The sequence below is a fragment of the Akebia trifoliata genome, chromosome 14 (genome assembly GCF_017979445.1).
Source record: "Akebia trifoliata isolate Shusen 1 chromosome 14, ASM1797944v1, whole genome shotgun sequence".
NCBI lineage: Eukaryota > Viridiplantae > Streptophyta > Magnoliopsida > Ranunculales > Lardizabalaceae > Akebia > Akebia trifoliata.
Window position 1 is genome coordinate 16,792,256 of NC_141388.1, and position 13,960 is coordinate 16,806,215.

At 32.6% G+C, this 13,960-nt stretch overlaps 1 protein-coding gene across 1 annotated transcript; it reads left to right on the forward strand.

The window, feature by feature from the left end:
* The first annotated feature begins 3,489 nt into the window (after positions 1-3,489).
* Positions 3,490-4,235, forward strand: LOC147386460 (wound-induced protein 1-like). Its single transcript, XM_086423585.1, has one exon. The coding sequence runs from the start codon at positions 3,502-3,504 to the stop codon at positions 3,982-3,984; it is 483 nt and encodes a 160-aa protein (XP_086279711.1). The 5' UTR covers positions 3,490-3,501; the 3' UTR covers positions 3,985-4,235.
* The last annotated feature ends 9,725 nt before the right edge of the window (positions 4,236-13,960 follow it).

Sequence of the window (13,960 nt, forward strand, 5' to 3'; positions counted from 1 at the left end):
ATTTTTATATTCGGTACATGTTATAAAAAAAATTTCTGAATGCAGGCAAACGTCAAAGTGCAATAAATACACTTTGGAAACGGGATTTTGTAAAAACAAATGCCCTTAAAAAATATATTTTTTTTATCAAAATACCCTCAAATGCCAATTTCCAAAGTGTTTTTAACAACATCCATTTAAAAATAAGCTATATCCTCCGTTTTTTGTGAAAAACCTTCAATTCTACCTAAAGCCTTGTTAGTGGTTAGACAAATCTTGAACTCTTGGATTAAGTTCTTTACTTGTGAATGCTAGAATCTTGTGTCTACTTCTCACTGTTATAAGATGCCTCAAATGTTGTTGTAGTTCATCACCCTTAACGATTAGGCTCTAGTGAAGGGGCAGACCGAGAGAATTTCACTTGCAGCGTCCAAACTATTATTATGAAGATGAAATTAAAAATTTATAAAAAGATTTTAGAGACTTTCTATAGAAAATAAGAGGATTTAGAAGGAAAAATCTTTAAAATGTGGAAAGGATGATTTTTTTTTTTACTTTTGCATCTCAAACTCTCATAGTGAAGACATGGAGAAGATGAACTGGGTCAAAACCTAATACTTAGTCCTATGCCATTTTGATCAAAATAACTTATATTTTGAAAAGTCCCCAAAATTACCTTGTAAAGTTGACCCGACTTGGTACGTTGTAAAATTACAATTTGTTGAAGCATATTAAAAGGTTAGTAAAATTGTGAAATGAGTTTTTCCAATAAGTCTTGCCTTACTAACTTAGAAAGATTTCAAATCTTAGTAAGGTCTGTTGAGCTCACCATTTGGCATCCAGAAAACATGATCCAATGCCATAGGGATGTAAAGGATAAAATTCTATGAATTTAATAAAATAAAAAACTTTAAAAAATTTATTTTTCATCCTTAAATTTAGGGGTTTAGTGGGATTTTCATAACCATCTATTTCGATAACCTTGGATCAAACTCCTAATTTTTTTATTTTTTTATCTTTGTATTCCATGAAATCTAAAGGGCGCCTGTGGCGTTGGATTGCCAATTTGGTTATCCATTTGAGCTCAACAATGCTTAATAAGATTTAAGCATGAACTTATTATAATTATGTTTAGGTGGTGATTTTTTTTTTACATCAAGTGCCAACTCAAAATTTCTCAACTCCTATGGAATGTTGAATCAAAGATCGTTATGCTTGTTTAATAGTTATAAGATTCACGTCATAGATACATTATGACAACTATCCAATAATGAAGAGCCTTTACCCCTACCTATATAGTTCTCAAATTTCCCAATGTGCAGTCCATTGAAGTCGGTCTATACAAAATTTTCAATATAAACCTTAGGATTTTCTTCTCAAATTAACGATATATTCAATTTTCTTTCTCAATTGTCATTTGAAACTAGCATTTTTTTTTTTCTCGAAATAAATGATTTAAAATATTTTCTTATAATTTAAAATTATTAATTTAAAGCATTCATACATTCATATACTGTATCAAAAAAAAAAAGTTACTAATTAACTTAATTGATAAAGTCTTTGAGTGATAATGTCATAAATCCAAAATCAATATTCGTAAATATCAAATTATTAATCTAATTAAAAATAGACTTATTATATGCCAATAAGGTTTGTTAGTGAAATCTTGCGTGAGACGATAGCATGGATCATTAAAACCAGGTTGAAGAAAAAAAAAATACTATCGTCACCATCATCCTTGGTGTTGTAAATATAAGTGGACCGCCAACTACCCCCATGGTGTGTGGGTCAGGATTTATAATACATCGCAATCCTACAATCAAGAATCACACGGATCTTAAGAATTTATGTGCCTTACTGTCATCAATAATGATGATGCTACGTAACAAAAACACATATATCTTTGGTAGTTAGGCTGCAGCATCCGTATGGGTCCTATGATAAAATTACAAAATTACCCTTTTGATTTGGGTGGAAAGGAGGGTATATTCGGAAACATCATTGTCTCTGTCACCTATCCACACGTTTGAGAGGGACTTCTAACAAAAATGATTGAAAGGAAATGGGTCAACTTTCAACATACGCCAGGTTGGCATTTCTTTGGCCTTCTGCACCTAAACTTTCGGAAGTGGCAATATTACCCTTGACCCACTTATTTATTTACAATGATTTGACATCCTTGCATATGAGACTTTTCGCTCTCTCTTTGAAAGGGAAGGTTTTGGAAGGTTCACTCAAAGTTGGGGGATAAAAGAGGAAGAAAACATCAAAAACTCTTAGGAAGAAATGATTAGAGTAGAATGAAACAATCCCACCTTTCATTTTCAAACTGATGATAAGGATTTAAGACATAATTAATTACTCTTTATTCCCTAAATTTCCTTAAAATTAGTGTGATTTAGACATATCCCTTCATCCTATGATGAATATCTCGAGATGTCCCTTGTATTTTCAAATTAATGAGACACCCCCTTTGACTTTGGTCTACTTCAATAGATTAATATAAAATTACTTATAGACTCTCATCCTCAACTTAATTAGAGTATTTTCTTCCAAAAATCAATCATCTTCAACCTTCAAATTTTATCTACTTTAACCATCAAACCTCAAGACCAAAATAGAAATTTTGGAAAAATAAAAAATGATAGAATTTTGAATAAAACAATCAAGGATTTTTCTACAAGTGAATATATTAAAAATAATTTGTGATAAATGTTGAAGTACTTGAAGATAACATATTTTATTAAGAGAAAAATCAAGGATATTTTATTGGAGGTTGAAGATGAGGGTATTTAAGTTATTTTGTATTGATCTATGAGAGAAGATTCGGTCAAGGGGCTTTTCTTAAATTTATAAACACAAATAAGTATTTTAAATATTCACCAAAAACCGGATTGTATGTCTAAATCACCCTTAAAATTACATATTTTCAGGTCGATATCTACAAGTAACGAACATGTCTCTTTTGTATATCATTAGTTTACCCTAATAAGACCAAATCTACACTAAAAAAAAAAAACAATTAGGTTTTGTTTTAGAGGCCGTAACCTGAAATACCAACACATGTGGAGCACATAACCTGATTGGTCATTTCTATACCAAAAATTAGGTCAAATCATATGATCTTTCCCATCCAAGTAACATTTATTTTCAATTTTTCAATCTTATTCACCAAAAAAAAAAAAAAAAAAAAAATTCCATCCAAAAAATAATGTGATAGAAATAATTACAAATTGGGCCATTTTGTTCCTCAAAATTGTATCCACATATCGAAAATTATTAGGACTAATTATAAATTTGTTCTTTGTAGAGAACAAACATGGGAAGGGTCACATTCCAAATAACTTATAAAGGCTATTTTTGTCATATAACTTTTAGTAGAACCACCTCCATTAAATCCTCCACGTCACCACCAATTTTCAATCTCAGCCATCTATATCAAATATGTATCATCAATCATAAAAAAGGTCCCCTACAAGTCTCTCTATTGTCCTATAAAAGCCCCCCAATTCCAACCCCTTCATGCAAACTAAACATCTCTTCAAAATGGCAACAAATGAGGAGAAAGAAATGGGTAACAAAGCCATAGTCGAAGTGCTTTACGAAGCTTTGGCACGTGGCGACACTGAGACCGTTGGTAAGCTTCTTGGCAGTGATCTTGAATGGTGGTTCCATGGACCTCCAGGTTGCGAACACATGATGCGAGTGCTTACAGGGAAGTCCATCCCCTCTGAGTTCAAATTTGAACCTCGTAACATCATAGCCATTGATGATCGTGTGATTGTTGAAGGATGGGAAGGAACTCAGGTTTATTGGGTACATGTGTGGAGCATCAAAGATGATGGGTTGATCACTCAGTTTCGAGAGTACTTCAACACGTGGCTCACTGTGAGAGACTTAAGGAGTTCTGTATGGGAGATCAAGAAGGAAAGGCCCACACTTTGGCAGAGTGAGCTTCAGAAGCATCTGATCCGTTCATTACCTGGTCTCGTACTAGCCATTTGATAGCTGATGTAGTAGAAACTAGAAACTATGAAATGTAGAGTTCGTTAATGTTTGCTTTTGCACGTAAAACTTTGCCAAAAACATGGAAAATGGTCGTTTGCTTGTTCCCGCAAATTGTGTGATGACGAAATGACGAAAATAACCTTATATCGTGTATTGGGCTTTATAAATGGTTTGCTTAGTAGGGTAGCATTATATCAACTTACTCTTAATATCTATATGGAATAAATATCTTACTATGGCTCCACTTGCGTGTCATCAAAACCAGTAAAACAGACTTGTGTTTCTCACCCTTCATCTTGCTGAAGGGATCATGTGTTGGGCTCACTGAGTTGATTCGTCAGATCTCAATACAAAGAGTCCACTTCACCCATAATAAATAAATAAAAATTGCCGCACCGCACCAACTTTTGCTAACGCTACCTCAAGATGTGTGCTAAATTTTTGGTTATTTATCTATGAATTGCTGTGGTGGTGTTGGTAAAAGGTGGTGTGACAACAGAATCTCTTTTTCTCTCTCAAAAAATAAATAAAAATAAATAAAAAAATTCTCTAAGTACAAATCAATATCTCTTGGGACCATAGCAACATGCTTCAAATAATTCATGAATTATACAAGAATTCTTCGGATGATAGAAGAACCGATTGACATGGTTGTGCAGTTCAACTAGCCGAAAAAAATTCTTGATTTTTTTACTTTTGACGAATCATTCCTAATTTATACGTTTCTCAAATAAAACAAATTGAAAAACCTTTATGTTAGAAGGGGTAACATTACATTAGTACTTTTTCTTTTATTTTTTTGATAATTTCTCTTTCAAAATCACGCATAACAAAATATTCTTTATTCGATCCTCATACTTCACGACTTCAGAATTAAACAATTTCTAAAAAATTTCAACCATCATCCTTCAGCTATGCCCAATATTATAGACCAGGGTACATATTAGTTTCTTCACTCTTTCTTTTCTCTATGTTTCTTCTTTCTTCTCCTCTCTCCAGATTTTTTTTCGAAATATGCCTCAAAGTGTGTTTATTACCCATGGAAAATGGATTGGATTCCATTTTCCACTATTTGATCTGATCTTTTCCATGGAAAATAAAAATCCACTTATATTATGAACATTCAAAAAAAGTGTGAATTTCATTTTCTCATGAGGATAAGTGAAAAAATAAAATTCATCTCCAAATTCCACACCCTTCAAAATCCCAACCTCTTCTTTTCTTCAGCTTCCCCATCTCCACCCCCATCCCGAGGGGTGGAGTCAGAATTTTCTCCTCGGAGGACAAAGCATTGTTGATTATTAAGATTGAAGAGTTTGAAGATAAAATTCTAAGATTTTTACATTTTTGTGTGAAAAAATAAAGGGCGTTTAGGTCACTTCTCAGTCGTCTATGTGAGACAACCTAAGTGAAGGGCTGAGGCCATGAGTTTAAAAACACAGGACATCTCAAAAATTGACCAAATGCCTATTGACCTTCATGACCTAGGTTTTCTCTAATAAACTAACGTAAAAAATAACCTCATAACCACCCTCCCTCGCCTTCAATCTGAAATAAAAAATCTTTGGATGTTTCTTTCCAAAATCATTCAAAACCTCTTAGGTAAAAGTTTTTATCCAAGACTTGAACCATAAGATTAATATACTTTAACCTTTAATTTTAAAAAATAAGATGGGTTTTTGAAGTTGAAAATGAGATTTTTCTGAAAAAAAAAAAATTAGGAATTTTCTAAAAAGGATTAAGACAAGGTTCAAAATGATAGATTGAATATGGGGTTAAATAGATTAAATTTCTTTTTTTTATATATATAGATATCGAAGAGTTTGAAGATGACTAATTTTAGAATGAAAAATTAATGGTTTTTAATTATAATTACTTGAAGAAGAAGGTATCTAAGCTTTTTTTTTATTTTTTGAATTTTTGTTAGAATATGAAAGAAGAACAAGGCCAATTGGACATGCTATCAGAAAATACAAGAAAATACAAGGGTATCTCAAGAATTCACAATAATGTTGAGGGGTGTTCAAATCAGCTAATTTTTTTTTTTTTTTATATGTATGATGGGTGGGTGGAGTGGGGTATCTCAAATATCTACCATAACTTGAGGGAGAAACGAGATCAAAGTGGCCATGTCATCATCAGGTTTGAAAGAATGGGGGTGTCTCAAATATTTACCAAAAAACTAAGGGGTACTTGGGGGAGGAAAAGGTCTACCGGGGTGTCATCAATTTGAAAGCATAGGGGTATCTAAAATATTCACTAAACCTTAAGGGGGCAACAAGATCAAAGTGGGCACGTCATCATCACGTTTGAACGCGTAAAGGTGTCTCAAATATTCACCCAAAGACTGAGCAATCTAATAAGGATAGAATAGGTTTGTCATTTGCTTGAAAATAAATATGGTACCTCAAATATAAACGGGAACATAAGGGTTATATAAAAATCCAAAAAATTGAGGGGGGAGAGGGGGAATTACACCCTCTCACTCCCTAGCTCTGGCTCTACCCTTGCCTACCCCTACCTCACCCTCGAGCCCACTATCACCATGATCACTATAAAGGTAATTCTAAGCTTACCTTCAGCAACTCGATTTGCAACTCTGATGGTGTCCCTTGCTCTTTCAATCGCCTAATAGTACTGATGTGATACCTGTCAAGAATTCTCTGACTTCAAAGTTAGACAATAACCTAGGTAATCTTTCTTCAAGTAAAGCCCTCAATTCTAAAAATAATAATGTCCCTTCTCCATTGATCTTTTCCCCTTATATAGGACTTCCTTATGGTCCCTAGATTTTAGGGATCCTCTCCTTGATCCCCCAAATCCTCATATCTAAGTTTGGAAACTCCTCAGCAAAAATATAATTAAATCGATTTAGAATGAACTAAATCAATTCTACCAAAACGCTCCTAGATTCTCAGGATTTGTCTCTTATCTTAGTAGAATTGAGAGATATACTTGGGTTTTCACACACTCAGTCCTACTCTACCCTTTAGGTCGGGTAAGGGTAGATATTAACTTTAGCATGCATCTGGACAGAGCTAATATCTAGACTTATTTGGTTGTTATTGAGTTGTAGATATTATTTAGCCACCACTTACTCTGAGTAGATTCTCTTCTAATCTATCTTAATTTGTATTCGAATCAAGACACATGTAGGGTTGAGACTATTGACAGTTTTAACCTCTATAATTACCCCCTCTCGAGAAGATGCAAAGTTTCACTGCCATCTTGAAAAATGTCCCCTATTTCGAATGGGTGTCATTATGTGTACACACCCATTAAAGTTCAATCATTAAGTTCTTTACTTGATGCTTCTTCAAAATTAATGAGCTACAAAATATGAGGGTTGTTATCCCATGTAGAAAGAGTTTTATTATTTTAAAAATCATTTTTCCAGGGAGATAGACATGTGACCATTAAAATCTCATAGAAAATACTTATTAAATACCTTAACCTCATCAAGTGGCGCCCCGTCAAACGCTAACACAAATCCCCATGTCAGATCTCGAGATACTAGGTGGCACCTCGAAATTTCGGCATGGTCTCATCTGTTTATGTTAGCATTTTAAGGCGTTCAACCTGCACCTGATAAACGACATACAATCTTACATATATACATACAAAATATAATACTAGCAGAAGCCTATATACATTTAATAATGTACGAAAGATCATAATGCGAAAGAATAACCAAAATACATTATTATACAAATATTCCTCACTCTAACAAAAGTCCTATCGCTCAGAACAAAATCTATGATACTCTTGGACAAATCGATACCACTAGGGGGTATAACCCCAATACTCACCAAGTGACGGACTTTGACTATCTATCTGACCCACCAGATGATTCTCACTCGTTTTTTTTTTACACCTACTTCGCCAAGCTTCGGATCTGAAACTAAAAAAATGAAGAAGGAAATGGTGAGTAATAATGATTACCAAATAGGGAATCAAACAATTTCTGCTAATAACCTCTCCTAACATGAATGAATAAACATACTGAATCATTTTAAAATATGTAAAGTTTTACAGAAGAAACTACGATTAACTAGTTGAAAGCGCCCACGATCCGCGGTGCGTGCAGATCCACTTTTGACTTTGAGGTTTGGGAGTCGCCACCTAATTATTACGATATAGGAACCGAACATCGACTTGAAACGAATAAAAAAAATACTGAGTCCGGGGATCACATTACGGGGTTGGAAGGTATTAGGCACCAACCCCGCCCGACAAACGTCGGTCTCTACTAATTCCCAAAAACGATTACATTGCAAAAAAGACCTAAATAAAAAAATATATATATTTACCTTTGCAACGCAACAGTTTTGTTCCCTCAGATTTGATAGAACAGCTCCTCATATAGTACTCCTCGTTTCGTTCTGTCACCAGATTCGCTTCAGACCTCCAAGAAGAAGTACCTCCTTAGATCTAAATATTTATTATTTGTTTATGGATTTCTGGGTGTTTTTTGAGCTAAAGTTGGGGTATGGATGTTAGGTAAGTAGTTGGGACTTCAAAATTAGATTTTATGGAAGGCTAGGGAAACTTTTTGACCTACTTTTCTTAGGATTTATTTTTTTATACGAAAATAAGTTGTAGAGACCCCTATTTATAAATTTTTTTAAGTACTTATTTTGATAGAGTTAGTGTTTAATTATAATTCTTTTAGAAAGAGTTATTGTTTAATTAGAATTGTTTTAGGTAGAGTTATATTTTAATTAGAATTATTTTATGTAGAGTTATAGTTTAATTAGAATTATTTTAATAGAATTAATGTTTAATTAGAATTCTATTAGGGTATTGACTTTTAGTCTCACTTGATTGACTTTAAGATTCTGACTTCTAGTTTTACTTGATTGACTTTAAGATTTTGACTTTAGTCTTACTTAATTGACTTTAAGATTTTGAATTTAGTCTCACTTGATTGATTTTAAGATTTTGACTTTAGTCTTACATGATTGATTTTAAGATTGACTTTAGTCTTACTTGATTGACTTTAAGATTTTGACTTTAGTGTTACTTGATTGACTTTAATTTTAATTAGGATTTCACTTTACATTAATTAATATTTTAATTATTAATTTTAGAATTTTTAATTATTAAAATTGTAAAATTATTGTTGTGAACTTTATGAGGGGCATTTTCGTAATTTTGTCAAATTTTGTGAAAATTGACGAAATGATTTATTTGATTTCAATTTATTGTTTTATGTGTTTGAAAGAGTTTTCTTAAGCGTAATGTAGGCTCTAGGGATATTTTGAGGTTAGGGGTATTTTGGTAATTTGGTCATTTTTTAGTGATTTTTATCATGAAGCTTCTTTTTGTCTGTAAGATGATTTCTAGGCTTTTGGGATTATATTTTCCTAGCGTAGCGTGGTTTCTAAAGTTTCGTTAATTTGAAATACCTCATCTGAATTTCTGAAACACATCTAGTAACAAAATAGAGCATTGGAATAATCATCCATCATTGAGAACCATTGCAATTGGGTTGACGAGTTGATTAATCAGGCGAGTGCAAAAATGGGGTGTCTACACTGGTACATATAGTCAGGGATGAGCAATTAAACGTTTTAAAATTCACATTACATCGATCAACAGTACTCACTATAACATTTTCTTTTTATACAAGACTAATTGATCAAGTGGAAATATTAAACATGCATTTCATTTTATATATCAAAATAAGACAACAGATACATAATACACTATGGTGGAGTATTGGAATTAAAGAGTTGAAATTCACGACTGGATCGCTCCCAGTCGGGACATGATGTTTCATAATAAAGTATTAGTTCCTAAATTTGTGGCTAGTCGTTGTTTACCACACTTACGAGACCATTTATCAGGCTCAAGCTGACCGTTTGACGTGACCGTAAGTAATAGGTCTCTTTTCGATGTGTCAAAACGTTCGACTACTATAGATTGTTAGTGATCACTAACTAATCATCTTCGTCTATGCCTATCAGGCGTGCATGTGATTCCCAAATATACAAACCATTCGTATAGGACCACATTTACATTACAAGTTCACTGGTAAAGATAGAAAGGAATAACTCGGATTCCCGTTGTAACTTCACTCTCATACGCATCCCATATCACGTATGAGCTTGGTGGTCCCTACCGTACATCCCAGGATAGTACACCACTCTGGATGATATGACGCACTATCCCTTCAGGCATTTACAGACTTTTTAACAGGTCACAAAATAATTACACACACATATATATATATATATATAGATATATATATATATATATATATATATTATTTTCATTTGAAAACAAAAGAGAAATTAACAATACAAGGTTGATAATGGATATCCAGTTTCCTACTATGCAAATGTGGCCAGCTGGCCTAAAATAAATAACGGAATAGAAACGTAAACAACGCCTCGGGCTAACAGAAAGTAAATAAACATGCAACCAATAACATTATCCATGGATATCTGTTCACCAACATATACACAACACAACAATGTAAAATGCAAACATCACCCATCGGGTGTGACTCTGACATTTTACCGTTTCATACCCTTTTTTTTTTTTTCGATTTTCACAGTTTTCAATCTCTCAACAAAATATTCACTTTCTGATATTCATCAACTCAATTTGAGTTCATTGAATATTAAATCATTTTTTTCAATTATGAAATTCATTTTCATCAATAATACTGAAAAAATACAACACTTAGATCAAAACAGGGTTCGAGCGGTGCACAGGACCCAACTGACAGAAATAACCCGTTGAAATATCTTATCCACGTATAATTTGTTAAAAAATCTAATTAAACATATCAAATATGCAAGTTCTGACGTGAATTTGAAATAACCGATTGAATTTTATATTTTTGAAAACTCACCAGAAATTTTTAATAAAATCCTAAATGCAATTTTCACAATCTACGATTACTAATAAAAATTGAGAGTTCCTTACTATCTTTATGCGACGGAATTGAAACCCGTGCACGCAAATCGAGACAATCGACGTGAAAATCGAGATGGATCGGATTTCGAAGTGACCGATTTTTGAATCTGACCCAGTGGTTTTGAAGATCTCGATGCCATTGTCCTTTCTCTCATCTGCGGTGGAAGACGGTTTAACCCCGAAATAGGCGAAATCCGATGTCGAAGTTTCGAAATTCCCGTATATACATACGGTTGATTTTTTACGATACGGGGTGAAAGAGAAAATGAAATGAAAAGATCTTGGGTGGATTTTTTAGATTTCGAGACTGCGGACTTTTTTTCCTTCTGCGTCGATCGTTGAAAGCTGGCTGTTCGCACTGAATTTGAGGTTGAAAATCAAAGAAAAAACAAAATTAAAAAAAAAAAAAGGTTGGCTGATTTTGGGTCATTTGAAATGAAGGTGAAAGTGAAAAAAATTAAAAAAATTTATTTATATATATCTTACGACGAAATCGGTATTTTGCCTATTGTTTCGATCGATGATAATTTGACCGTCTCCAAAAGTGATGAATGAACACTCTATTTCGTCTAATTTTTCGTTCCGGATCTAATAGTGTGGTCAATTTCTACAAAGTTTATCTCTAACAAAAATTTACATTTTTGGCTTGAGGTGACCCATAAAATTGACATCATTTTCGTTTTTTACGATAATTCGACTTTTTGTGCTCCAAAAATGATAAATAAATAGTCCATGTTCAATAATTTTTCATTACGAACCTAATAATATGATCAAATCTTAAAAATTCTTTCTCTAACAAAAAGTTACTATATTAGCCTGGTCCAACTCGGTAATCGAAGATGTTACAACTTTTATGTTCGGACTCGCATTTGAACGTACTTACTGGCTAAAGAATGTTTTTCAATCATTTTGAATCCAATGGTGAGGTCAGATTCCATTAAAAATGATCAGAAACATCCTAAAGTTTTATCCCTAAATCCCACTTTCAAGATTTTCTCAAGATTTTATTATTTTTTTTCTCGAGATACGAATAAAAAACTTGGGGTTTTACACCTCATATTTATCTACTTTTTTAATTTTCTTCATCTCTAGGCATCACCCACTTTCTTCTTTAAAATCATACATTCTACAAATATTTATCCAGATCTAAGAGAAGAAACTCAAGAAGTGGTCATCTCGAATTTCATAGAAGAGGACCTAAAATGAATTAGCATTTATCTTGATAAATGTGCAAATAACCCATCAAAATATAATTTTTTTATATAAGTCTTTTTAGCAAAATTTGAAGATACCATTAGATTCGTGTAAAATTTTTTTTATCCAAAATAGATTATAAGTTTGCATAAATCGATGCCTCGAACATTCAATTATTAACAAAAGAAAAAAATTGCATAAATTACCATCACATACTTGGTATCATATAAATACCAAACTTAAAAAAGAACATCTGATTTTTCTTTTTTCTCCATCTTTCTTCTCTAGCATAAGTCACCAAAATCCTAGACCTTCAAATGACAATTCAAACATCTTAGAATGATAATCAAGAGTTCGCAAAAAAAAGAAAAAACTTCGTCTCGTCAAGATCCTCGATTTAAGCATACTAGATTTGATTGGAAATAAAATCTGAGCTTAAGGTTTTGAGCAAAGAGCATTGTTGGGAGTCAATCTTGATAAAAACGTATTGAAAGAGGTGCAAACATGTAGAAAACCTCTCCTCTACCTTTTAGCTGCTAGTTTTTGAAGAATCATAAATTTATCATAGGTAATTAGTTGGGGTTTTTTATTTAGGATGATTCACTTTAAATAATACATCTTTAGGCGTTTGGTTTCATAGATTTATTTTAATTTAAATTAAATAAGTTTTTTTTACGTTACCTTACAAGTTTTAGAGAAGAAAAAGAGGATAAAACCAGTTCTGGAGAATGTTTTGGGAAAATTCTGAGAAAAATCTCAAAGAACATACATCTTACCCCTCTGATCGCTATAATAGCAACCTCTGATCGTTATCATGGTTTGATCACTATAATGGACTCATCACTATTTTTTGTGTCAAACACATTCCAATATAGTGTCAGACACATTCAAAAACTTATTTTCATTAAAAATATTTTTAGTTTTCCATTTACTTTAAGTTATGTAATTAAAATAAAGGAATACCCCCTATTTGAAAATAATTTAAAAATCAAAATTCAATTTTTGGGCCCAAGAACAAAATACAAACTTCGTTTTTGTCAGATTTTCAATTCCCATTTTCTCTGACCTTTCCTTCAAATTAAACTTCAAAAAATTATAGAACCATTGTGATAGCTACCAAGAATCCTTTGACACTCAAATTAAACAAGAACTAAGATAATCTTTCTTCAAATAAAGCCCTCAATTCCCAGAAAAATGTTCATTCTCCATTGATTTTTCTTTCTATATAGGACTTCCCTATGATTCCTAGATTTTAGCGATCCTCTCCTTGATCCCTCAAATCCTCGGATTAACTTATGGAAACTCCTCACGAAGAAGGTAATCAAACCAATTTAGAAGGAAATAAATTGATTCTACCAAAACACTCCTAGATTCTAGCCTGCATCTGAGTAGAACTAATATCTAGACTTAGGTGGCCGTTACTGAGTTGCAGATCTGAGAAGTTTCTCCTTTAATCTTCCTTGACTTGTGTTTGGAGCAGGACATGTATAGGGTTTAGATCATTTATTATTTTTACCTTCAACAATCATCGTCGAGCTCCATCGTTGCCATCTCTCTCTCTCTCTTCATTCATTCATTCTTCTTCTTCTTCTTCTTCTTCCTCTTCTTTCTTCACTAGTATCTTCCTAGGTATAATCAAATATTAGATTTCAATTTTTTATGATGCCAATTTACCCATTACCATTTCCCCATGAAATTGCATTTTCCATGCAATCAAACAGACCCTTAGTGAAAAATCATGTTAGGTAAGTAAGAGAATTTTTGCTATACATTTATAAAATTTTGTATTAATAATGCAATCGTACTATATTATTTAGAATAGAATTAATAATAAAAAAAATAATTGAAAAAC

Coding starts and splice junctions, on each gene's coding strand:
- LOC147386460 (XM_086423585.1), top strand. CDS start 3,502: ATGCAAACTAAACATCTCTTCAAAATGGCAACAAATGAGGAGAAAGAA.